This window comes from Pinus tabuliformis, chromosome 8, assembly GCF_031772625.1.
Source record: "Pinus tabuliformis cultivar Carrire ecotype Pingquan chromosome 8, CPIR1, whole genome shotgun sequence".
NCBI lineage: Eukaryota > Viridiplantae > Streptophyta > Pinopsida > Pinales > Pinaceae > Pinus > Pinus tabuliformis.
In genome coordinates this window covers 1,691,302,824-1,691,329,965 of record NC_142294.1, presented here as the reverse complement: position 1 = coordinate 1,691,329,965, position 27,142 = coordinate 1,691,302,824, and the positions used below count along the sequence as shown (strand labels likewise).

General features: G+C 40.3%; 1 protein-coding gene across 1 annotated transcript in view; it reads left to right on the top strand.

Annotated features, from left to right (window-relative positions):
- Positions 1–25,985, top strand: part of LOC149242762 (uncharacterized) — a 34,737-nt gene extending 8,752 nt beyond the window's left edge. Inside the window, 4 exon segments of the mRNA XM_089371002.1 lie at positions 8,004–8,195; positions 21,303–22,791; positions 22,794–23,472; positions 23,474–25,985. Of these exon segments, the coding sequence (XP_089227128.1) occupies positions 8,004–8,195; positions 21,303–22,791; positions 22,794–23,472; positions 23,474–23,990 (2,877 nt within the window). The 3' untranslated portion in view covers positions 23,991–25,985.
- The last annotated feature ends 1,157 nt before the right edge of the window (positions 25,986–27,142 follow it).

Here is a 27,142-nt window from a genome sequence, read left to right as displayed (position 1 = left end):
TTCACTAAGTGGGCCCGCCGGCAAATTATGGCGCAAGTTCTATTTTTTATCACAGTGTGGATGATCACAGTGTGAGTGATCACAATGTGGGTGACCAAAGTGTGGGTGACCACAGTGTGGGTGATCAAAGTCTATTTTTAGACTGGCTGTCAAAAATAGAAAAGTCAAATATTATTGTCTCATAATAATATTTGGACTATAAACTTGATCTTATTCTCTTAGAGCACTTCAGTTTGAGCTACAGATGTGGCCCATGCAGCTGTCAGAAGGAAGTACGTTTTTCTTATGAGTCAGTTGAGTTGTTGCATGCATGACTTCAGTTAGAACTCAATCAATTGAGTTTGGTGGAGTTGATTGTGGAGTTGATGGAGTTGTGTTCAGTTTGACTTGGTTAAACTAGTTGTAGTTAGTCTAACTGCAAATAGACTAATGATGAGTTGTTAAACTAATTATTAACTCATAATACAACTATAGAATACATCAGTTAACTCAGTTGCATGTCAGTGCATGTTCAGTTCAGCAGGGACAGGTGTTAGAGAATCAGATTGTTATCAGTTGTGACTATAGTTGTGCATCAGATCTTGCACAATCAAGGGATTGAGTATGCCAATGAGTTTTCTCATGTATTTGCCCAGTTTGTAGCTTATGCTCACGTCTTACACATTGTGAGTGATTCTTTGGAGGTGAAATACAAGTTTGGTAGACCATTCTCATTCATTATTGAGCAGGGATTGAGCAGTGGAGGCAGGCAAGCAGTGGAATAGATTTGGAGATCAGATCTTAGCTGTATTGTGTGTAACAGGTGGAGCTGGTACTGGATTGCTTGTGATAAGCATTGTACTTTGTAATGTTACATGGTCTCAATCATTAATATACAGATAGTGTGGGGTTTTTAGCGAGATGCTTTCCCCGGGTTACATATTGTGTTAATGTGTGAATGCTCTTGATGTTTTATTGTTATTGATGCTGCTATATTGATGATCAACGTAGAGGAGCTTATGTATTGTGTATGTATTCCGCAATAGTACATGATCAAGGTAATCTCTGTTGAATATGTGTTAAATTATTCAAAATTTCTACATGCTATCAGAGTTGTTGATCATCAGATCTACTATTCAGGAAGTGTTTACATTCTATTTCTTCAGGCAGAGTTTGTAATCGAGCCAGGTAGCCTCTGGATTCATCCTTCCTTTGGAAGGTGAGATATCCAGTAAATGCCCATACAGTCAATCTCTGTACGATAAATATTGTGTTCTCACGAATCTTAGATCCGAGGCAGTTGAGTTTGGAGCTGGTGGAATTCGAATTTGCAGCAGTGTTGTTGAAATGTCTTTCAACGGATTGCAAATGTTATTCCAAAGCAAGAGCGACCTGGCGCTCGAGGATAAACTCAGAAACAATAAAGGTGAGAATGGATCTTCATCAAAGGTATCTGATGAAGAGAATTGCGCTTTGGCTGCCAAAGCAAAGAAGGGGAAGAACAAGAAAGCTTCTCAGTCTGGTGCGAAAGGCAAGAAGCAGGATATGTCCAAGGTGAAGTGTTTTCACTGTCACCAGCACGGACACTATGCCACTAATTGTCCACAGAAGAAGAAGAACAAGCAGACTGTTGGATCTTCAGCAGGAGAGGCTCTAGCCTCACAGTTTGAGCTTGATTTTTCATTGATCGCATGCTTGGTTTCATGTGTGATGGGATCAGTGTGGTTCTTGGACAGTGGTGCGTCTTTTCACATGACGGGAGATAGAGATTTGTTCTCTGATCTGGAGGACAAAGATCTTGGAGTGCACATCGAGATGGGCGATGATGGTAGATACAGTGCGACCGGTATCGGTACCATTTCCTTTGAGAGGGAGTCTGGTAAACCCTTCGTATTGAAGGAATTCATGCATGTTCCAGGATTGACGAAGAATCTCATCTCAATGGCGATCTTAGAAGACAAGGGGTATGATGTTGTTTTCAGCGAGGGAAAGGCTTTCCTGCGCAGCAAGACAACTGGTGAGACCCGGAAGATAGGGGTTCAAGTGAGGAACCTTTATCAGTTGCATGTAGATGGATGCGCAGCAATGGCGGGCAAGGCAGAAGGATTGGTGAGACGGGATGATGGTGAGTTGTGGCACAGGAGATTGCATCACCTTCACCATGGAGCCTTGAAGATACTGCAACAGATCACTACAGGGCTTCCTAGAGGCACACTTGCGCAGTCAGATCAGTGCAAGGGGTGTACTTTGGGTAAGTTTGTGAAAGCCACCTTTCATGAGAAGGATAGTTGCACCACAACGATCCTTGAGAGAATTCACACAGACGTGTGTGGACCTTTCTCAATTGCTTCGACACAAAACACAGGTATTATGTGATTTTTGTTGATGATTTCTCTCGTAAGCGCTGGATCTTCTTCATGCAAAAGAAGAGCGAGACATATTCAAAGTTTTATGAATTCAAAGCACTGGTCGAGAAGGAGTCGGGGAAGAAGGTGAAGGCTTTTAGGAGAGATAATGGTGGTGAATACATCTCGGATGAGTTCAAGGATTTCTGCAAGGCAGAAGGGATTCGTAGAGAGCTCATAGCTCCCGATAACCCACAGAAGAATGGGGTAGCTGAGCGGAAGAACAAAATGATTGTGGGTGCTACACGGGCAATGTTGCATGATCAGGGCCTACCCCTTCACTTGTGGGCAGAAGCATGCAATACAGCGGTTTATGTGCAGAACCGTTGTCCTCATAGGATACTTGGCATGAGTACACCTGAAGAGACTTATTCTGGTAAGAAGCCTGATCTTTCTCATTTGAGGATTTTTGGTGCTAACGTTTACATGCATGTGACGAAGGGTGCCAGGAAGAAGTTGGAGCCGACCGCAGAGGTTGGGATATTTGTGGGGTACACTGATACGCCCCACAACTATCGTGTGTATTTGCCAGACAGTGGTAAAACTGTTGTGTGACGGGATATAAAATTTCAGGAGGAGAAAGCCATGAAGTGTTCGCTTGAGAGGGAGCTACACTTGCATGCAGATGAGGAGCTATTAGTTCCTAAGGATGAGCTTCAGGACGTGGATCAACCACAGGACGAGGTTCATGGAGTGGAAGAGACCACTCATGCAACGCCAACCATCAGAGGGCGAAAGCGCTTGACAGAAGCTGAGCGACTGGCTCAAGATGCAGAGAAAGTTGTAGGACCATCTACAGCCCAACGCAGGCAAAGACAGTCACCTGATCGGTACACTGGATACATGGCTCTGATGAGCAAGTGTGTTGTGACTGAGCCATCCTCTTTCGAGGAAGTTGTGGAGGATCCCGCATGGGTAGACGCCATGGTGGAAGAGTATGATTCTATTGTCAGAAACAATGCATGGGAGATTGTTCCTAGACCGGAAGGGAAATCAGTGGTGGGTTTGAGATGGATCTACAAAGTTAAGCAGGCAGCTGACGGGAGTGTGGAGAAGTACAAGGCAAGATTTGTTGCCCGAGGCTTTTCACAGACAGAGGGGATTGATTATGAGGAGACCTTTGCACCTGTCGCAAGGTATTCTTCCATACGGACGATTCTTGCTCTCTCAGCGCAGATGGGATGGCACATTCATCAGATGGATCTGAAGACTGCGTTCCTCAAAGGAGTCATTGAGGAGGAGGTGTACATTGAGCAGCCCGAAGGCTTTGAGGTCTTCAGCATCGAGTCGCATGTGTGCAGGCTCAAGAGAGCGATGTATGGGTTGAAGCAAGCACCACGTGCTTGGTACACACGGATAGACAGCTATTTCGCAGGACTTGGATTCTCCAAGAGCGAGGCGGATCCTAACCTATACCAGATTGTGGTGGAGGGTAAGTTGCTTATCATTGTACTGTATGTTGATGATTTGATTCTAACGGGTGATGAGCTGTTGATACTGTCATGCAAGAAGGATCTTGCTACAGAGTTTGAGATGAAGTACTTGGGCCTCCTTCACTATTTCCTAGAATTGGAAATATGGCAGCGCAGTGGTGGACTGTTTGCTTCTCAGGGCAAGTATGTTCAGGAGATACTGGAGAAGTTCAACATGCATGGCTGCAAGCCTGTTGATACTCCTCTTCCTGGAGGTTGGAGGAAGGAGGATGCCACTTCGGGAGAAGAAGTGGATGCCACTGTTTATCGACAGTTGGTGGGGTCGCTGATGTATTTGGTCAATACACAACTTGATATATGCTATGATTTTAACCAGCTTTCACAAGCTATGGTTAAGCCTACCAAGCTCTTCTGGAAGGCGGGCAAGCATGTATTGCGCTACTTGAGAGGCACATCGGGATATGGTTTGTGGTACAGACAGGAGGATGAGGTGAAGCTATGTGGCTTCACGGATGCAGATTGGGCAGGGAGCCCAACGGACAGAAAGAGCACATCAGGAGGGGTCTTCAGTATTGGATCGACAGCAGTTTCTTGGTACAGCAGGAAGCAGAGATCCGTGGCACTCAGTTCAGCGGAGGCCGAGTATATGGCAGCAAGTTTGGCTGCATGCGAGGCTATATGGATGAGGAAGATCCTGGTTGGTTTGTTCGGTTCTCATTTGGATCCTACTGTGATTTACTGTGATAACCAAAGTTGCATTAAACTCTCGGCTAATCCTGTATTTCATGATAGATCTAAGCATATTGACATTAGGTACCATCATATCAGAGATTGTGTGCAGCGGAGGATCATGTTGCTTTCATACATTCCAAAGGAGGATCAGGATGCTGATATTCTAACGAAGGCTCTCACCAGGAGAAAATTCGAGTACCACCGAGGCAGGATAGGGGTTGTTGATAATCCATATCTTGTCGAGAGGGAGTGTTGAGATTGCAACAAGATGATGGAGCTTAGTGAAAAGAGTCGCCTTCACTAAGTGGGCCCGCAGGCAAATTATGGCGCAAGTTCTATTTTTTATCACAGTGTGGATGATCACAGTGTGAGTGATCACAATGTGGGTGACCAAAGTGTGGGTGACCACAGTGTGGGTGATCAAAGTCTATTTTTAGACTGGCTGTCAAAAATAGAAAAGTCAAATATTATTGTCTCATAATAATATTTGGACTATAAACTTGATCTTATTCTCTTGGAGCACTTCAGTTTGAGCTACAGATGTGGCCCATGTAGCTGTCAGAAGGAAGTACGCTTTTCTTATGAGTTAGTTGAGTTGTTGCATGCATGACTTCAGTTAGAACTCAATCAGTTGAGTTTGGTGGAGTTGACTGTGGAGTTGATGGAGTTGTGTTCAGTTTGACTTGGTTAAACTAGTTGTAGTTAGTCTAACTGCAAATAGATTAATGATGAGTTGTTAAACTAATTATTAACTCATAATACAACTATAGAATACATCAGTTAACTCAGTTGCATGTTAGTGCATGTTCAGTTCAGCAGGGACAGGTGTTAGAGAATCAGATTGCTATCAGTTGTGACTATAGTTGTGCATCAGATCTTGCACAATCAAGGGATTGAGTATGCCAATGAGTTTGCTCATGTATTTGCCCAGTTTGTAGCTTCTGCTCACGTCTTACACATTGTGAGTGATTCTTTGGAGGTGAAATACAAGTTTGGTAGACCATTCTCTTTCATTCTTGAGCAGGGATTGAGCAGTGGAGGCAGGCAAGCAGTGGAATAGATTTGGAGATCAGATCTTAGCTGTATTGTGTGTAACAGGTAGAGCTGGTACTGGATTGCTTGTGATAAGCATTGTACTTTGTAATGTTACATGGTCTCAATCATTAATATACAGATAGTGTGGGGTTTTTAGCGAGATGCTTTCCCCGGGTTACATACTGTGTTAATGTGTGAATGCTCTTGATGTTTTATTGTTATTGATGCTGCTATATTGATGATCAACGTAGAGGAGCTTATGTATTGTGTATGTATTCTGCAATAGTACATGATCAGGATAATCTCTGTTGAATATGTGTTAAATTATTCAAAATTTCTACAATAGGCAGTGATCTCGGCTCTAAGCCTGAAAAAGTGGGTCAAATCCTAGGGACACTGGCACAACATTACGAAAACTAGTCCCTGGACACTGGCATGCCATGTTATGTGAGCATCTAGATCCCTTTGGATATTGGCATGCCCATATCATGGGAGAGTCGAGGGGTTAATTGGTTAGGAAACATAGTGGGACTCGGGGGTTGGTTACATGAGAGTTCGGGATGGTTCCTGAGGGTATTGTTGCTGATGTGGAAGGTCTGTATGGTGTGTTTCCATTACTTCCACTTCCTTATGGTGACTTAGGAGGTTGAGTCATATCATAGTAACTTTTCATCACATGTTTACACCGGTTGGCTTGTTACTTGGGTAGATGTGGGAGAAAGGTGTTACAGAGTGGTGTTCCCTTTATTCATTTTTCAGGGAATTTGGTGCTACAAGAATGCCAGTATTTTCGAGGGATCAAGTTGGGATATTTAGCAGTGTTGTTATTCCATTGATGCATACTTCAATGAGTGTGGCCCAATGGCTAATCAAAAGCACAAGAGAAGTATTCACCTCATTAACATATGGGACAAATCCCTTGTCGACTTTTTTGATGGGGTGACCAACAGAGGGAAATGTTTGTGCGAGGTACAAAATTTTATCAATCCAGAACTTTATTTCATTTTATGTGGAATTACAGTCAAGGTACTAACATTTGTGCAAAAGGTCATTACCCTTTGGGGAGTACTATCTTGCGCAAAATGGCTCTCCATCAATAATTTGGTGGTATTCAGAGATTCAAAGGTGTCCATAGATTGGGTTCAAGGTCATACAACTTTTGAACACCACAAGCCCATAAACTAGTTGCATAGTATCAAAGAGATTCAGGTTTTCTAGATTTGACTTTCTCCCAACAATATCGTGTGCATAGCACTGTGTTGATGAACTATCCAAAAAAGGTCTATAACAACATCCAAGGAGTATATTCTACACTATTTTTTTCAAGGACAAGATGAGGGACTCTAGGCATATATGCATCAATTAGACAATGTCATGTGAACTTGAAGTATCCATGTGCTAATTTTTTGCTATGTTTTGAAGCAATTTTTTTGGAACATGGCCATAAAATGTGGTAATATGCAAATATTTAAGCACACATCGGAGTTTTACGATCTACAACTATAGGTAAATGCCTAGGCTATGACGTCGTGGTCTATATTGGAATTGGGCTTATGGATTTTATATTGTCAATAAAATGAATGGTTGAGATTGCAAGCCAAACAAATATTCTTTGTCTAATACGTGAAGCAATGGACAATATGAAAAGTTTTGTCAATAGTAAGTCTCTTTGTCCATTTAATTTATTAAAAAATCATTTGTGGAACATGGTTATCCTTGTAATCATGGAAAATTTTAGGGGCTAATGTTCGCTGAGTGGGCTAATTTTCCATGATTTTTCGACAAAAAAGATTCGCCAATTTCCAATTTTATAAAAGATGATTCGCCCAAATTTTAGAATATAAAATTATTTAACCTTAAAAATCGCCAACATTATATAGAGACTATATATAAAATAATTATAAATTTGAATAATTTTACAAATATATCAATAAACATTTATAATTTGCATATTAGGGATTAGTGAGATTCGCCAATGTTTTAAACTTCAAAAAAAATTTCCATCCTTAAAATTTTCCTTGCTTGTAATTTATTAAAAAATTCTTTATGAAACGTGGTGTTAAAATTTGGTATGGCTTGTTTCATTTGGTGTGACTTGAAAAGCAATATTACTAGTTTTATAAATTTACATTTTATAATATTAATTTTTTTATAAATTTAGGTTTCATAATAAAGTTAAGGTTATAATAAATACATCATTATTAAATAATATCATTAATAATATAACTAATAATAATAATAACATTCAAATTAAATTAAAAATAATATTATTAAAAGCAACATTAATACCATATTAAATGATAATTTACTTACGTTTAGGTTTTATTACTTTAAGATTTTAATAATATTGGTTTTTTATTATTTTAAGTTTATAACAATATTATTATTATAAGTTTTTTTTTTTTTTTTTTTGTCACAGGGACGGTTATGGATTGTATTAATTGATTGGCATAAATGCGAGACTTCTGATTACAATGGGAGTGAGCCAGATCCAAATAGAATCGACCTCCTGAAGTACTGTGGGGCTTATATTCCGCTTCCCGCTCTTTTTGGGTTCAAAAATGAAGTTGATTTCTGTGATTTTCCCAAGCTTGAATATACAAACAAACTGGTTTAGTATCCAACAGTAAAACATATCAGCTGAAATGATTATGGAATTTGATCCCATGTTTCTTCCCCATCTCTTACCATTGCCCCGACAGAGAGAAGAGCAGCTTTATTAGCTTCAAGATCTGCTTCTTTGTTGTTGTCTCTCAGAACATGAAAGTATTTCAGGTTTTGGAACAACTTACCCAAGCTTCTAATTCTATATATCAGCCTTGCTAATCTTAAGTCCTGGGGGGTAGTATTGGTCACCATGAGTTTTATAATCACTTGGGAGTCCCCAAGAATGTTTGCCTCCTTAATTTCCAGTTTCAAGAGCAGCTTGAGACCTTGGTAAAGGGCCAATGCTTCAGCTTGAATGCTGGAGTTGATCCCCAGACCCCAGGCAAAACTGTGGATCGATATGCCTTCATTGTTTTTAACAGTTCCTCTTGCCCCAGCCTTGCCAGGATTTCCATTTGTTGCCCCATCAAAGAAGAGAGAGTGCACCTTTTGGTTGGAGATCCAATCTTGGAATTCTTCCTTATTTTTTTCCCCTTATTTGCCATTCCAGGGGGGAGAAGATGTTTCTGTTGGCTTGGTGAAATTGCAGATTTAAGGAGTTCCCCCAAACAGTATCTAGCTGACTGAGGTTTGAGTCGTCTTTTTGATCTCCCAGGCATTCTTTTAACTGTAACTTTATCTTAGTCGCTACTGTTATAGACATTTTTGTGCCTTACAGCATGAAGCATGAAATGTCCATAATCTAAGGGATCCAAAGTCCCTAAACATGTTGTTCCTACCCCTAGAGGAACAAGGTCAGCAAACCACAACACTAAATAAAAGTTCTCCACCTGAAAACACTCAAAAACAAGGCAATTCTGGATCATGTCAACTGCTCCACTGAGCATCTGCGCTGAATGTCAACTGCTCCACTGTCTACCTGCGCTGAATGTCAACTGCAAAGAAGGCTACCTGCGCTGGGCGAGTTGGGACATGTGGCACTGTCATTCCTCAAGGTGTCAATGCCCAGGAAGCTTCCAAAATGACACTTGGATCAAGGAATTCGACTGGTGATGAGTAAGAGGGTCTAGATCTCCAAGTGGAAGCAAGAACCTCCAAGTGGATTCAAGAACTGAAGAATAACTGAAGTGAGAGAGGACACTAGTCAGCTTCATGCCAAGCTCAAGCTGACTCATCCTTTCTCCAAAACTCCTATATATAGATATCTCTCATGAGGTCTAAGGAGGCTGGAATCTTGTGAATGTAAAGAATTGTTGTTGGTTTGAGTTTAGAACTATTGGGTGATTTGCTTTGAAGGAGGTGAAGAGGAGATTTCTTTCTGCTGGGAAGGTGATGCTGGATTGGGCCTCTATGGTTGTATCACTTCCTGAACTTTACTTCTTCCATTAATAAAGCATTTGAGGTTCTTCTATATGCATGTGTCTCAATGATGTATTGTTATACTTGTGTATTTGATTTATTCTAATCCTTGAATCAATTATGAATCTATGCTTCTTGTAGTTTCCCCCTCTTGTCATTTTGCAGGATCTTGGTGTAGCTGGGCCAGTGAAAGAGCAAGGAGCTGGGGGCAAGCAGCAAGGAGAGAAGATTGGATCAATCATTAGCGGAAGACATCGGTTAGTGGATCTCTTTCTCCCCTCTTTTACATCTCATAAAGAAGTAATCTCAAATAGCTTTGCTTTGATTGTTGCTGAGGTACTATCACCCTTAGAGTGGGATACAGGGGACATTTCTTATCTTATGACTGGTATATCGAGCAGTTTTAGCATAAAAGTTCATGCTCGTTAAAAAATAAACGCAAGATCCGAGCAGTTTTAACGCGGTCTTCATGCTCGTTAAAAAATAAATAAAAGCAGTGAGCAATGTTTCCTCCAGAGTTTAAGCTCATTTTTAAATAAAAAATGAACCTATCCCGGTAAATAACCGTTGTGATCGTAAATTTACTAGCCATAAAAAGCCTTGGTCGTGTTTGCACCTGCCACCTCCACTTTCATTTGGCCGATCGTTCACCTCCATATGATTGTTTACCCATTTTGAGGAACAGCTGCGAAGAGTGATTTCACCTAGCCATCCTTGTGACACTGCCGTGATTGGAAAATTCCAACCTGTACCTGGAATCTGCTGCTATCCCTGTTTATCACTCGTTCCTCAAAAGACGAGTCTTCTTTAAGCTCTTTTCAACTGACTCGTAAAATATGAAAAGTTTGCCGAGTTTTGGCCTTCCAGCTCGTTAAAGTGACCGGAAGAGCTATCCCTCCTCTAGATTTTAATCTTTTTGGACCTGAGGGATTATTGCACAAAAAGGTCAAGCGCTTGTTTTATTCGGCTCGTTAAAGTTATCGAAAACTCATCCCTTTTGTATTGTTTTATACTTTTTCGGACTTAAGGGATTAGATGACGAAAAAGGAATTTTGGAGTTAACTTTATGTACCTTTTCAGACTCTCTAAAAATGAAAAGGACCGAGTTTTCCTTGTCGTTAGACTCGTTAAAATGATTAAATAGCGACAAACTTGTCTTTAGACGAGAACGAGTTTCCCTATCGCTAGGCTTGTTAAAACATAGCGATGGGCTTGCCCGAAGGGCAGGTTATAGAACAAGCATATGTTATCCTCCTCAAGCTTGACAAAAATAAAGAGGTACTGGTCAGAAATGACTGGGGAAAAATTGGTAGAACCTCAAAGCTTTAATGGTAGCAAGTCGCTCTTGAACATGACACTTTTCCTCCGTATCACATCGAGTTGGGTTGTTTCATTCACCGGTCTCATAACCATGGTCTCGCCAAACCATCCACATTTGGGGTAATGCTACCGATCCATCGCATCAGTGTCGTTATATGTTCAAGAGATGCTGTTCAGAAAGAGTCAACCGTGTCCCATCCACTACCATACATCATCTTTCATCCTTTCATGACCGCCACCCTGAATCATATTTCACAGATTGTTTTCACCTCCACTAAAATCATTAGCTCTGTTCCGTGTCACTGATGTGGGATTCATTAAGGCCCTCCTTTGACGGATCGCTTCTTGTCGACTTCAGCTCATTATCCAAGAAGTTGATCTAGGAAAAACCCCCTCAGTACTTTGAAGCTTGCATACCTCAATGGCAAGTTTCTCACTTCCGGCGACAGGTATACATCAATGACCTTCGACCAGAAGATTTTGCGTGGTGTTCGACGCCAAGTCCTATATTCACACCACGTGAATTTTACTGCAGTACCTTGAGGGTCATTATCATTATCGGTGATTCCTCTCGCGCTTGTTAACGGTTTACATCATTGACCGGTAATCAAGCAATGTCTTTCCATGTTCGACTTCAGCGCAATTCTCACATGGATCGACTTGTACTTAGAGTGAAGATCGAACGAGTTTGAAGACCCCGGATCTAGTTTCATCCATCCGGGCTGCGATATATATTCAGGAAATATAAAGACATTTGACATGTACATCATTGCAGCAGATGATCATCCTACTCAAAGGATGATAATTTCAGCAGAGAATTATCAGTCTACCATCAGACGATCGTCTGTTCTATGTACCAAAATGAATTTATAAAGCTGAGCATGGGAATGCCCGCCTCAGCTAGATCATGAAAACAATATGAAAAATAATGTATTGTATTGTATCTTATTACAGGTCACCTCTCAGCGATTGAATGAACTTCGGATCCTCCTGATAAAGCATTTCACCCGATAAACGACCTCATACTTTAGGGGGCAACTGTTATAGACATTTTTGTGCCTTACAGCATGAAGCATGAAATGTCCATAATCTAAGGGATCCAAAGTCCCTAAACATGTTGTTCCTACCCCTAGAGGAACAAGGTCAGCAAACCACAACACTGAATAAAAGTTCTCCACCTGAAAACACTCAAAAACAAGGCAATTCTGGATCATGTCAACTGCTCCACTGAGCATCTGCGCTGAATGTCAACTGCTCCACTGTCTACCTGCGCTGAATGTCAACTGCAAAGAAGGCTACCTGCGCTGGGCAAGTTGGGACATGTGGCACTGTCATTCCTCAAGGCGTCAATGCCCAGGAAGCTTCCAAAATGACACTTGGATCAAGGAATTCGACTGGTGATGAGTAAGAGGGTCTAGATCTCCAAGTGGAAGCAAGAACCTCCAAGTGGATTCAAGAACTGAAGAATAACTGAAGTGAGAGAGGACACTAGTCAGCTTCATGCCAAGCTCAAGCTGTCTCATCCTTTCTCCAAAACTCCTATATATAGATCTCTCTCATGAGGTCTAAGGAGGCTGGAATCTTGTGAATGTAAAGAATTGCTGTTGGTTTGAGTTTAGAACTATTGGGTGATTTGCTTTGAAGGAGGTGAAGAGGAGATTTCTTTCTGCTGGGAAGGTGATGATAGATTGGGCTTCTATGGTTGTATCACTTCCTGAACTTTACTTCTTCCATTAATAAAGCATTTGAGGTTCTTCTATATGCATGTGTCTCAATGATGTATTGTTATACTTGTGTATTTGATTTATTCTAATCCTTGAATCAATTATGAATCTATGCTTCTTGTAGTTTCCCCCTCTTGTCATTTTGCAGGATCTTGGTGTAGCTGGGCCAGTGAAAGAGCAAGGAGCTGGGGGCAAGCAGCAAGGAGAGAAGATTGGATCAATCATTAGCGGAAGACATCGGTTAGTGGATCTCTTTCTCCCCTCTTTTACATCTCATAAAGAAGTAATCTCAAATAGCTTTGCTTTGATTGTTGCTGAGGTACTATCACCCTTAGAGTGGGATAGGGTCATTCCGTATTGGATACTTTTCCCAACAACAGCTACCACCTTGACATCAGGCTGGATGCTTATGAAAATTCTGTTGTTTCGCTCTAGCCAGATCTGCCAGCAACAAATTTTGAGGAGAGAAGACCAAGCCATTTTGATCACTTTGTTTTTTTTTGGGGGGGGACCAGGATAGCTGTTCTACCAATTAGAAAAAAGATCAATTATGGAGGCAGGAAGAACATGATTGGGGTTCCAATGGTCCATCAGCTCTCTCCAGACCTGCACAGTGAAGTTGCTTTTTAAAACGAGGTGCGTGGCACATTCTGCCTTCTCTCTGCACAGGGAGCACCTGGACGGGCCATAGAATCCACGCCTCTGCAGATTGTCATCAGTGAGTATTTTTCTGTGGCATAGGAGCCAACAGAACATGTCGATTTTGGGCAGCGAGGGGATGCCCCAAACTGCCTTCCACGGAGCCGGATCAGGAGGGACGTTTGGAATTGAGGCGAGATTCGCATAGCCTTGGGCAACAGTGAAACCTGCAGTTGAAGTCCCCCAGCCACACCTGTCTTTTCTGCGGATGTGCGAGGGGGCAACTCCATTCAGCATAGCGTGGAGGCAGATGGAGTCCTGAAGGAGATCCGAAGGTAAGTCGAACAAGCTCCAGCCAGCCCAGCGCGTCCCTTCCCACAAGGAGATATCCCACTGCGTGGATTTTCCTGAGGCAGACAGCTAATCTCTCAGTGCCTTCACGGAGGGGAAATCACCAATCGGATCGCGATCCATGATGCGGTCTGTCCATATATTAATTTTTTTCCCATTTCCAGGGATCCAGTAAGCCTTGGAGTGGATTAAAGGGGCAGTTTTGGAGCAGAGTCGAGCAAATGGAGAGGTTACTTGGGGGATAGGCCCATCCAGACATCATATCCTCTCGCCTTTGAATTATTTCCTCCAAAGCACTAGCTGGGCCCAGCCAAGCTTGGGCGCGATAATTTTCCAGAGGATTTTGGCTCCCATAGCTATGTTCTGTAGGGGAAGATTCTTGAAGTTTAGACCTCCCTCCATCTGAGGCTTGAGGACAGTCTCCCAATTAACAAGAGGGATTTTCCTCTCATTTTGCTTGCCTCCCTTCCAGAAGAAATTTCAGATGTGCTGGTCCATTTTCTGAAGAATGCCGACTAGAGCTAGAAGCACTGAGAACTGAAATAATGGGAGACTGCTGAGAATGGCTTTGATAAGAACAGACTTGCCTGCAATATTTAGCTAGTTAAATCCCCATGCTTGGAGCTTGATCTTGAATTTTTCTATTTGAGGAAGCCAATCTCTACTATAGGCTCGTTTAAGAAAGATAGGGAGCCCAAGATACTTAAACGAGGTCCATACCGAGGAGGCAGCAAATCCTAAGCATCTGGCAATGGAACTGAGAAGAATGGGCGTGGTATTCCAGCAGTAGATGTGGTACTTTCCCTTGTTGAGACTACTTCCAAACGCCATGCAAAACTCATCAAGAGCCTCTTTGAATCTATTGGCAGAGTGGATCGAAGCAGCCCCAAGAAGCAGGGTATCGTCTGCAAACAAGGCATGGTTGATGTTTTGGACTCCCCTCGCAATGCAAATCCCTGGAATCTATTGCTCTTGCATTTTTTTATTTAAGTGGAAACTGAGAGCGGAGGCTTGAATAACAAACAGGAGAGGGGACAGGGGGCAGCCCTGCCTTAGTCCTCTTGAAGCTTTAAAGAAACCAACAGCTCTACTGTTAACTAGAGGAGCAATCCATGGCTCCGAGATGCAAGCCCGAATCCATTTTATAAAGCTCTCCCCAAATCCAAATTTTTTCAAAACATTCAAGAGAAAGCTATGTCTAACACGATCAAAAGCATTTGCTAAATCCAGTTTGATAGCCATACCTTTTTCCTTGCACTACTAGCTTGAAAGGATTGCCTCTTGAACTAAGATGAAGTTGTCCACCAGCTGTCTTCCATGGATGAAGCCCCCTTGATTCTATCGAATGATTTTAGGGAGAATATAGCCATTATTTTGGTGATCAGTTTATAGCCAGTGTTGCAGAGAGATATGGGTCAAAATCTGCTGAAGGAGTTGGCGCCCTTCTCCTTGGGGATGAGTGCAAGGAACGAGGAATTTGTGCTTCCTCCAATTTTCTGACAGGCTTGCGATTTTTGGACCATTTTATAAAGATCTTTTCCCACGATGTGCCAGCAGGTATGGAGAAATCTGGCGGAGAAACCATCAGGACCTGGGGCTTTATCTGGGTCCATGGCAAAGAGAGCGCTTTTGACCTCGTCCATGGTGACTTTGGCTTCTAGATGGTGATTTATCTCAGCTGAGATTGAAGGGGGAACCCCATCCAGAAGACAAGAGTTCTGAGTCGCATTCACCTCTTCGCTGTACAGATTTTTGAAATGGAGAAAGGCTGCTTGTTTGATGCTTGTAAAGTCTTTGTGAATGATAGATTCTTCTTTAATTTCAGCTATGAAGTTGAAACTTTTTCTGGCTTGAGTTTGCTTGTGGAAATATGAAGAGTTTTTGTCTCCTGCTTTGAGCCAAAGGCAGCGAGATTTAATCCTCCATGTTTCCTCTTCGTCCAGGCAGGCTTTATGATATTGCTGTTGGAGTTGGACCTCTTTATCAAGAATTTCTTTAGACACGTATGCCTCTTCCGAGAGTAGATGATGGGCGTCTAGCTGACTTTGGAGCTTTTTCCTTTCAGTTGCTGGGTTAGGGAGAGTTTTGGCCTAGCACTTTAGGGCAGATTTCAGTCTTATGAGTTTCCCTTCCCATATGAAGAATGGAGATCCATTGACTGGCTGGGACCAACTTTCCTTGACTATCTGCATAAAGCTGGGTTCCTTGATCCAAAGAGGGTTGAACTTGAAGGGGATGGGGCCAAGATCAGAGTGAGCCCGGAGATCAAGCTTGATAGGATTGTGATCAGAGGTGCTACATGGTAGGATATGCATACTAGCGTCTAAACCAAGCAAAAGGAAGGAACTTTGAACAAAGAATCTATCCAGCCTTGCTGCAATGTGTCCAGGGCCTATTCTTTTATTTGACCATGTGTACTTACCAGAAACAGGCTTGATATCTAACAGATCCCAATCTTGAAGGAGATCCTCTGCCCATTCCCTTGCCGGATCTCGCACAATGCAGCCTCCTCGCTTTTCTGAAGAATGCAGCGTGAGGTTTAGGTCTCCTGCAATGATGACGTTTTCTAGATTGCCCAGATCTGCTTGGTTTCTTATTGAATCCCAGCAGGTCTTTTTTTCTCCAGCATTAACCGGTACATAAACATTGAAGAGGCAAAAAGTTTCTTTAGTAACTAGATGCCGCATCTTTAGCATCGACCAATGAGTATTTGAAGTCTCATATACTAGCGAGAACCTACTATTATTCAAAAGAGTACCCAACCCTCCAAAGGATCCTCGGGCTGAGACAGCTGTTGCTTTGCTCTTATTCTAGAGTTTTTTACTTGAATGAAGGAAGTCTGAATCCTCCATCTTAGTCTCCTGGAGAAGGAGTATGTCCGGGGCTTCTATTCTTATTAAATTTCCTATAACCTCTTCTTTGATTTTGCTCCCCATACCCCTCCAGTTCCAAGAGATTATTTTCATTATTTACCTTTGCTTTGCTGGGCTCCCTTGGAGCCTTGATGATGGTTTCTTGCCATCTTCGGCTTTTTTGCTAACAGCCTCTCCAGAGTTGGTTTGTTGCCCTGCAACTTGTCCTTGTACGTTTTGTACTCTATTTTCTCCTGATATGTTTTGCGCCCTCTTACAGATCTCCTTACAGAGGCTTGGGAATCCCCTATTTCTCCTTCCTCCTCCGAGTCTTTCGAATCTTGGTCCTCTTCCGCAACTTCGACGGGGGTTCCTTTTGAGCTTTCTGCAATGTTTGTACCCTTGGAAAGGTTGGGCAGATTGCCTTGTTCTCGAGTCACTGTTTTTTGGAGCACGAATTCATGGGTGTCCTCTGGCTATGAGCTAAGAGGATCGAACCTGTTTTCTGGGGCAGTCTTAGGCGGGATCTGCTGAACTTGGGCTTGATGAGGACCTTTGCCATTGGTGCCTCCCGCCTTCTGTGTCTTGAGAGAAGTTTTAGATCATTTGACTTGGTTCCATCCATCCTCCTTCCCTTGCGCAGCTTCATTATTGGACGGGCAGCTTCTGGCGAAGTGACCATAAACATGGCATCTCCGGCTTTTGAAGGGCAACTGTTCATAGTCTGGTTTCTGCACATGCGTCCAGCTTCCTACCTTGATTTTGATGGCCTCTGGAAGCCCCTCCTCCAGATCTACCTCTACGCAGATCCTAGCACAATCATATTGATCCTTGTTATTCGCTCGATCTATGAATTTCCCCAGGGCATTTCCAATGTGCATCAAAGAGTCCCAATTCCAGCAGTACACTGGGAGATTTGGGAGCCTAACCCACACCGGGATAGCTTTGGGTACATCTACTGCTGGATCGAAGTCCGGAGTCCATTTATTCAGGTACAGACCCTAAGGGCCATTTCGGAAGATTAGATCTTTGTCGTCCTTTGAAGTGAACTCGAAGAGGAAGAATCCTCGCCCCAGAAAGTAAGAGGTCACACTTTCTTTGATCAACGACGCCCAGTTTCTGTTGACCCAGCTCTCAGTGGTTTTGGGGGATGGCCATAGTCCAGTGAACTGGCCGATGAGAGCTCGCTCGGACAAAGACAATGCAACCTGAATCGGGGTTTCCGGAGGAAGAGAGATCTCTGGAATATCATCCAGTTTCTTGACGAATTTCGCAGCTTCAACATTCTTCTTCTTTGGGAGTCCTTCCAAGAGCCGGTTAAAAGCCTCAGCTGATGAGATCGGCGGAGGGGGAGGGGAAATAGGCGCCTGGGGAGTGCCCAACACCTCCATGGATGCAAGCCCAAAGGGGAGCCTGCCAAAAGCAATCAGGGAGCAGCTCAAACCTCCATGGATCAGGCCGACCGTAGGGAGGAGAGGAGCTCTGCGCGGACACGCCCGCAGTGAGCTGGGCGGCAGAGTGCGGGCATGCGCGCTGTCTGCAGGACGCGCGAGGAGCAGATCTCAGGGTTTAGCAGAGCCGAGGGCTAGGTTAGCAGCAAAACATTATTATGAGTTACTAATAAACATTAAATTTAAATTTAATATTGTTAAATATTGATTTGAATACTAATGTGAATATTAATATGAAATTATTAGTGAAATTAATATCAACCACATTTAGTAATGTGGTTGTGATAGTACAAACTAAATTTTAGTATGGATCGATGTGGGTTATTCTATATAGAACTTGTTTGTGGATTTCAAGCAATGAAAATCATGGTTAAAATCAAAGCTTGATAAAAAATTGTGATTATATATATAAAAAGTCTATTAATAAAAAATAACGGGTTTTTTTTAATAATTTTTTTTTTCATTATCATAATATTATATTTCTGAATTTAGGTTTTTGTGATCCATAATTATAATGTTGGGACATTTTTCGACACTAATCACATCCAGAGTATTTTGTCAAGGCCCTCACATTTAGAGTATTTTGTCGAGGCCTTTCGAATGAACCGGTGTGGTTCATCATCAGGACAAGATGCAGAGTCAGATTTAGGCAACAGAATAAATAGTGATAGCGATGGGAAGAACTGATAATGGCTAGCTTTGACCCACAACATAAAATATTCAATAAGGATGAGGAGAAATCATCATCATGACTAGATGCAGAGTGAGATCTAGGCAACATAATAAATAGTGATAGCGATGGAAAGAGCTGATAATGGCTAGCTTTGATCCACGATATAAAATATTCAATAAGGATGAGGATAAATTTTTGCCACAGAATAAATAGTGATAGCGATGGAAAGATGGAGAGTCAGATCTAGGCAATGGAATAAATAGTGAGCAATGAAATAAATAGTCATAGCAATGGAAGTACTGATAATGGCTAGCTTTGATCCACAATATAAAATATTCAATAAGGATGAGGACAATTTTTTGCCATAGAATAGATAGTGATAGCAATGGAAAGAGTTGATAATGACTAGCTTTGACTCACAATATAAAATATTCAATAAAGATGAGGAGAAATTGACAATGGCTAGCTTTGACCTACAATATAAAATATTCAATAAAGATGAGGAGAAATTTTTGCTCGAACTAGCTAGTGTGATTCATCATCTTAATGTAATATAGATTACAATATATTTATCAAAATAAAATAATACCCTATATACTTACAAATAAATATATGTTGACTCTCCCTAACAAATTTTGACTAAGAAACAATTAAGTTATTTATTTTATTTCAAGTTATAATTAACTAAAAAACTAAATTAAATTAAATTAATAAATAATTACACTAATGGTAAGTGAGTGGATGTGATTAGTACCAAAAGATGTCCCAACATTATAATGTTATATATCAACACAACTATAATTAACTCTTAAAATAATTCTATTCATTTATTTTAAAAGATATATATAGATTGACCATGTATGTAAGTGTACTTCAATTTCTTTTAAAAAATTGAAACTTCATATCATGTACAATTTCCAATACATATAAACAACTTTACATGAAATAACAATCTTAACCCAATATACTCACTTATCTAATTTTTTATATTTGATTTTTAACCAACTTAGATCCAACTCTGGATATATCAAGCGCTCTTGAGGTGCAAGCGTCTTTTGGGAGTGAAGAAAGGTTTGCACCTCGAGAGATTTGATGCGTCTTAGAGCTTGATAGATTCAGAGTTAAGATAGATCTAGGTTGGTTTAATTATTAATTTTATTTTTTTAGTTTAATTTTTATTTTTATGTAATTTCACTAAGTCAAAATGTTTTAATTTACAACTTGAGTGGGCCTAATGGTTAAGAGCATGTGTTTCCTCCTAAGAGGTCACAGGTTCAAAACCAGAGAGAGGTAGAGTATGTATGCCTTCGTAGGCATTAGCAATCAAATCGTTGCGTGGAGGTGGGTCCCTTGTCCCACAAACAAGGGGGTCTCATACGCAAATTTGGTGGGTCCCTTGTCCCACAAACAAGGGGGTCTCATACACAAATGTGGAGGTGGGTCCCTTGTCCCACAAACAAGGGCTTCTCATACACAAATTTGGTGTCTAGCTTGGTCGTGACCTTAAAAATGGATAATAATAATAATATAGTCCCTTATCCCACAAACAAAAGGGTCTCATACACAAATTTGGTGGGCCCCTTGTCCCACAAACAAGGGGGTATCATACACAAATTTGGTGTCTGGCTTGGCCGTGACCTTAAAAATGGATTATATATATATATATATATATATATATCTATATATATATATATATATATGCATGTAATTTGACTGTGTCAAGATGTCTAGATAACATAATATAAGATGACATTACAACATACCTTCCATATAGAGATGGAAAGTATTCCTCGGTCCAAAAATGTAATAAAATTAAATTAAAAAAATATTTTGATTGTGAAATGAGAGGTGGTTTTGGGCATGTTGTTGGTATTGGCCCATATTATGGTATGGTTTATAAAATTCGTGATAAATTGGGGGTCACTATCGACGTACTTATTAATTAAATTTAAATATGGTTAGAAAATCATTATTTTATTTTATAAGGTAAAATGGATCTTAACTTAATGGTGCTACTTAAATATTTTATATATTTTAATGTAATAATTATATTATGATATGATTTTTTTATCAAAAGAATTATCCTTAATTTTATTAATAAAAACAAAATTACAATATAACACATTGAATTTTACTACTTTTATGTTTTTTATAAAAACTACAATATCTCTTACATTTAACATGTAAATGTTTACCAATCAATCTTTTTATATTATAAATTAGACATATTAATATAAATTCAATATTATAAATTAGACATATTGATATAAATTTTAATATATTAAACTCACATCTAAAAATATTGACAAACTTTCTTACATTACGCCTAGACCTTATCTTATAAAACTAAACTACTGACTTATAAAACTTACACCTATACATCCTCTCACATGTAAAAATATTAACAAACTTTCTCTAAACTAAACCACCAACTTATAAAAATTACAGCTATACATCATCTGACTTACACTTCATTTTGATTATCTAGTAACTGTCACATTCCCGCTCATCGTGCAGCGGCTGACTCCTTTCCAATTTTAATTTACAATTTCTGTTTTCCAATATAATTTTTGTTTTACCCATTTGTTTTTACTAACTTTAACCTTTTCAAATTGGAACATATTCCTCGATACAGAAAATTTCAATTTTCTTTCCACAGGTATGTCCCCTGCTCTCAACTCACATAAATTAGGGTTTGACGGAGATAAAATTATGTCTCCTGCTCTCAACCCATAGAAGTAGCTGCTGCCACACAAACACATTTCTATTCTCTCAGATTTTTGGGTTCTCTGCTTGCTCAATATGGGGACCACTAGCACGAGGAACGCAATGCTCTCCCTCTGCAACAACATCTCCATTCATCGACTTTCCTTCAGCACTTTGAGCGCCTCTGCGGACACGCGCATTAAGACACTCTGTCGCACCAACAGACTTCAAGAGGCACTGGACACCTTCAAGCACCTGCTTTCACCTAAATTTACATCCATCCCCTCTCTAAGCACCTGCAATCTCTTGTTAAGTAGCCTGCTTCGACGGAATCAACATGAGTCAGTGTTCTCTGTTTATAAACTTATGATTGAAGGCGACATTATTCCAGATCTCATAACTTTGAACATTATCATCAATTGTCATTGTGAAACAGGTAAAATGGATTATGCATTGAAAGTGTTTGAAGGAATCGGAGAACATGGGTATGTTGCAGATGTTGTAACCTTCAATACTCTCATCAAAGGGCTTTGCAGGAAATTCAGAATCGAGGAATCTGTCAAGCTTTTCAACCAAATGATTATCAAACGACAAGTTCCTGATATTTTTACTTATAATACCCTAATAGATGGGCTCTGCAAGACCGGTAAATCCCACGAAGCGTTTGGGTTGTTAGCTGTTATGCTGCAAAAGGGCCATGAGCCTGACACATCCACATTTAACCCGTTCATGGATCGGCTATGCAAAGAAAGTAAGCTCCACGAAGTCAAGAAACTATTGTATCTGATGATAAAAGAGGGTTGTAATCCCGATATTATTACATACAATATACTTATTAACGGTTTATGTAAAGAAGGCAAGTTGGATGAGGCGTGGGAGCTCTTCTATGAAATGTCTGATAGAAACATATGCCCTGATGCTGTCACATGCAATGTGCTTATTGATGGTTTATGTAAAGAAGGCAAGTTGGATGAGGCGTGGGAGCTCTTCTATGAAATGTCTGAGAGAAACATATGCCCTGATGTTGTCACATGCAATGTGATTATTGATGGTTTATGTAAGGAAGGCAAGTTGGACGAGGCGATGAAGTTCTTCTCTGAAATGCCTGACAAAAACATATCCCCTAATGTGGTCACGTACAATGCGTTTATTGATGGTTTATGTAAGGAAGGCAAGTTGGACGAGGCGATGAAATTTTTCTCTGAAATGCCTGACAAAAATAATTCCCCTAATGTGGTCACATACAATGCGTTTATTGATAGTTTATGTAAGGAAGGCAAGTTGGACGAGGCGATGAAATTTTTCTCTGAAATGCCTGACAAAAACATATCCCCTAATGTGGTCACGTACAATGCGCTTATTAACGGGTTATGTAAAGAAGGCAAGTTGGATGAGGCGTGGGAGCTCTTCTATGAAATGTCTGAGAGAAACCTGTGCCCTGATGTTGTAACATACAGCGTGCATATTGATGGTTTATGTAAGGAAGGCAAGTTGGATAAGGCAAGGAAGCTCTTCTCTGAAATGCCTGACAAAAACATATCCCCGATGTGGTCACATGCAATGTGCTTATTGATGGTTTATGTAAGGAAGGCAGGTTGGACAAGGCAAGGAAGCTCTTCTCTGAAATGTCAGGGAGGAACATATGCCCCAATATTGTCACATACAGTGCGCTTATTGATGGTTTAAGTAAGGAAGGCAAGTTGGACGAGGCAAGGAAGCTCTTCTCTGAAATGTCAGCGAGGAACATATGCCCCAATATTGTCACATACACCTCTCTTATTCATGGTTTATGTAACAAAGGCAAGTTGGATGAGGCAAAGAAGCTTTTCTATGAAATGTCTAACAGAAACATTTGCCCTAACCTTGTCACATACAATGCACCTATCAATGGTTTATGTAAGGAAAGGCAATGGCAGGAGGCCACCAGAGTGCTTCATGAGATGCTAAACAAAGGGTGTAATCCAAATGTTATCACATACAGCACTGTTATTGATGGTCTTGGCAAAGAAGGCAAGCTTCAGGAAGCTCTCGGGTTATTAGATGTTATGGTGAAAATAGGCATTCCACCTGATCAAATAACATACAGTACACTTATAAATGGATTTTGCAGAGCGGATAATCCGGAGAAGGCAGTGGAGCTTCTTCGACAGATGCCAGAGAAAGGTTGCAGGCCTGATCTAGCTAGTTATAATACATTAATACACAGGCTATAATACATTAATACACAGGCTTTGCCAGCATAATAGGATAGACGAAGCTCACCAGATCTTCTATGAGATGCAAGGCCAGGGTCAGAGCCCTGATATTATCACATACACCACATTGATGAATGGACTCTGCAGAGTGGGTAACTTGAAGGAGGCGGAGAAGGCAGTGGAGCTTCTTCGACAGATGCCAGAGAAAGGTTGCAGGCCTGATCTAGCTAGTTATAATACATTAATACACAGGCTTTGCCAGCATAATAAGATAGACGAAGCTCACCAGATCTTCTATGAGATGCAAGGCCAGGGTCAGAGCCCTGATATTATCACATACACCACATTGATGAATGGACTCTGCAGAGTGGGTAACTTGAAGGAGGCAATAAAATTATTCAAACAGATGAAAGATAGCGGTCTTGTCCCTGATATGATTGCATATGCCATCATCATGGATGCACTATGCAAGGACTGCACACCCGAAAAAGCCAATGGAATATTGGATGAGATCTTGAAAAATGTTTGATACTTGTGTTGTGACATTAAGTTGTAAATAAAAGCTTCTGTAACGATATTGCTGAAATGCACCTCGCAAGATTTAGTAAAAGGGAGTGAATTGCAGTTGATGAAGTACAGGGATGACTTTGGTAATAATGCACTATCTGAAACAGGTATGGTGGCTGATTTGATCAAGTGGTACACGTGGAATTTCAATAAGAGTGCATCAGGTGTTTAATATTAGGAGAGGACGTTACAAATCATAGAGTGGTGAGTTACAAGTTGATCTGATATTTTCTTAGTCATGACATTGTTTCAAAGGTTGTTAATAGATTGATAAAGATTTCAAAAATATTATACAAAGTGTTAGACTTTTCTTCAGTTTATATTGTCTGAATTGTCTGTCTGAAGTGGGCCTGAGGAAGCGTTTTATCGGAGTTGGTATTTAGCAAATCGCTTCCAATAGTCCCAACTTCTAATGTAGGCAAAACAGATGGACTTACTGTAATAGCACCTATTAGTATAAGACTTGCCGGCAGCCATATAAATACTATCAAGTCAGTTTTATGCGTGAAAATTGATGAACTGGGTTTGGTCTACTCATGGCTTGCTCTACCAGTTGGTGAGTTACTATTGCTGAATTGTTCATGGTTAGTTTTGGTAAAAACTAAAATAGATGGTTGATCAATCGGCTGTCAAACGCATTCAGTAATTAATTTTGTTTGAGAGTTTGACATTAATTATCACTTTCCCTTAGGTCATGTAATTTATTAAGATTCACTGTAATAAATGTGACCTGGCAACATGGGGATTTGCTTCACTAGGTTTGGTATTATTGCATTGTAGTTTGACTGTATGAACACTATGTACTTTAGAGGCTACGTGGCAAAACAGTCTACAAGAACAGCATGAGAGTATGGAGGCAGAGATAGGACATTATTCACAGTATGATGGCAGAGATCGGATATTATCCAAAAAGGTCTGATCAATCTTACTCTATGCAGACTTTACTCTGTGGCTATGTCATGATTTAACTGTCCTAATTAGTTGCATGCATATATGAAACTCGAATGGCAGTACACAATGATCAAAACCTTACTGTAGATTCACTTCTCACAGGCTGTTAAGTTCAACTAGTTTAACTTCCTCTGCATGGCTAATGTGCAATACTAGCTCCAAGCTTTGCTTCTTACAGGACATATGATTAGAATATACAGAAATTTGGATTCACAGCTCACAGGCTGTTAAAATCAATTAGTCTAACTTCCTCTGCATGGCCAATGTGCAATACTAGTCTAAGCTTTGCTTCTTACGGGAAATATGATTAGAATATACAGAAATTTGCTTCTGCCACTAGTTGGTGAATAAAGTCTTTGCTGGAAGAGAACACCGTCAGATTTGTCTACTATATATTGCACTAGACATATGATTTGCAATCCCGTGTTTTTTCGTTTCTAGTCTTCAATGGGTGTGGCTTGGGGAACTTTGATTCCAATAGCTTTGGGATCTCAGAAATAGTATAGCTCAGTATATATTTATAATATTATTTGGGATAAAAATTGAAATGTTTGGTTTGCTTAATGTGAAATGCCAGGGAGCAACATCTACAAGAATTAAAGATAAGTGTCCTTGAAGAATTAGGCAACAGGAATGACAGGTATTGATCAGCTATTGATCTGTTGTCTTCATTCAAAATGAAATCCAATTTTATTATTTTACATCATAGGATTCTTATTGAAATGTGAGAATTCCAATAAAGAAAGATATAATTTCTGGATTTTTTTATGTTTTTGTCCTATCCTATCATATTGTAATTTTATATAATCCAGACGAGAACTTGCAAATTTGGTGAAACATGGAAATTCCATACAATGAACGAAGTTCAGGATTGGTAGGTATGACCTATCATATTGTAATTTTATATAATCCAGACGAGAACTTGCAAATTGGGTGCCACATGGAAATTCCATACAAAGAACGAAGTTCAGGATGGGTAGGTATGAATGTCTTGGACCGCTCACTGCTCTCGGTTTGTAGTGGATCTTTTTGTTTGCATCAATTTAGTGATCTCATTTACATTTAATGCCGAGATTTTCCCTTTTATTATCGCATTTGTCTTTTTACCCATTGCATAAGTTATGTTCTGCACGTGGTTTTGATTTGAAATGCAACCTGAGTTCTGTAATGAATGCCAGGAGAAATATAGCCCTGCCATTAATATTGTTTCTAAAGATTACTCAACCGGCTTTCTTGCATCCACAGCTTCCTTCAACTCTAACCATTTGTGGCATGTGCTATCTTTAGGTTTGATTACATCCTATTATGGCATTTCTTAAAAGGATAATTTGCCCATGTATTCTTGCCCTTATCATTATTTACTGCATGCAGAATGAGAAGGACCGTGCAACTATGGTGCCATCTTTAAATTCTATCATCCTCAACTGGTACGTTAGTTCCAATGCACGGGTCTTATATAAAACCCTTGTTGGCAAGGCCTTTCTAGTCACGCACCAGTGATCCCTCCCCTCGGAGTAGCGTTGGTTTCCCACCGGATTACTTCTCCTGTAAGCAATTGCTGTTTAACTGTTCGTACTATTTGGCTATTATTGTTGTTAATTGCATGACCTTTATTTTGCCTTGGAAATTTTATAAAATTTCAATTTTGTCTGGCATACCAATTAGGCAGGCCAATTCTCTTTGTGATCGGTACCTCTGGCAATTTTATGTCCCAAGCTGAGATTTGTTTCCAGCTTGCTTTGGCATGCTTTTTTTTCTTATGGTTTTGAATGCGTGATTCTTGAATCCGTGTGAAATAATTTGTGACATGTGTTACTTTTCCGGATGCTAGATCTATTGGGTAGTGCTTTGTACCTGTTACAATATACGAAGAGGACTAATAAGTCTCATGGCATGTATTACTTACGATGCATTTTCTTATTAGACACCATCAAATACTTGAATATTTAGGCTCTTCTGTCCAAATTGTAATAGGTAAAACAACTGTTATCTTGATCTATGTCTTGTTAGATCTTGTAGCAATCATCTTGATTTACAAGTTGACATGGCTAAGCGTCTCAATCAAAGAGGACATCATTTAGAGACAGGGCCCTTTTTTTCAATTGACGTTTTTACATTGGTAGCAAGGGTAGGCAGGTTCAATTTTGGTTAGCATTAGCAACA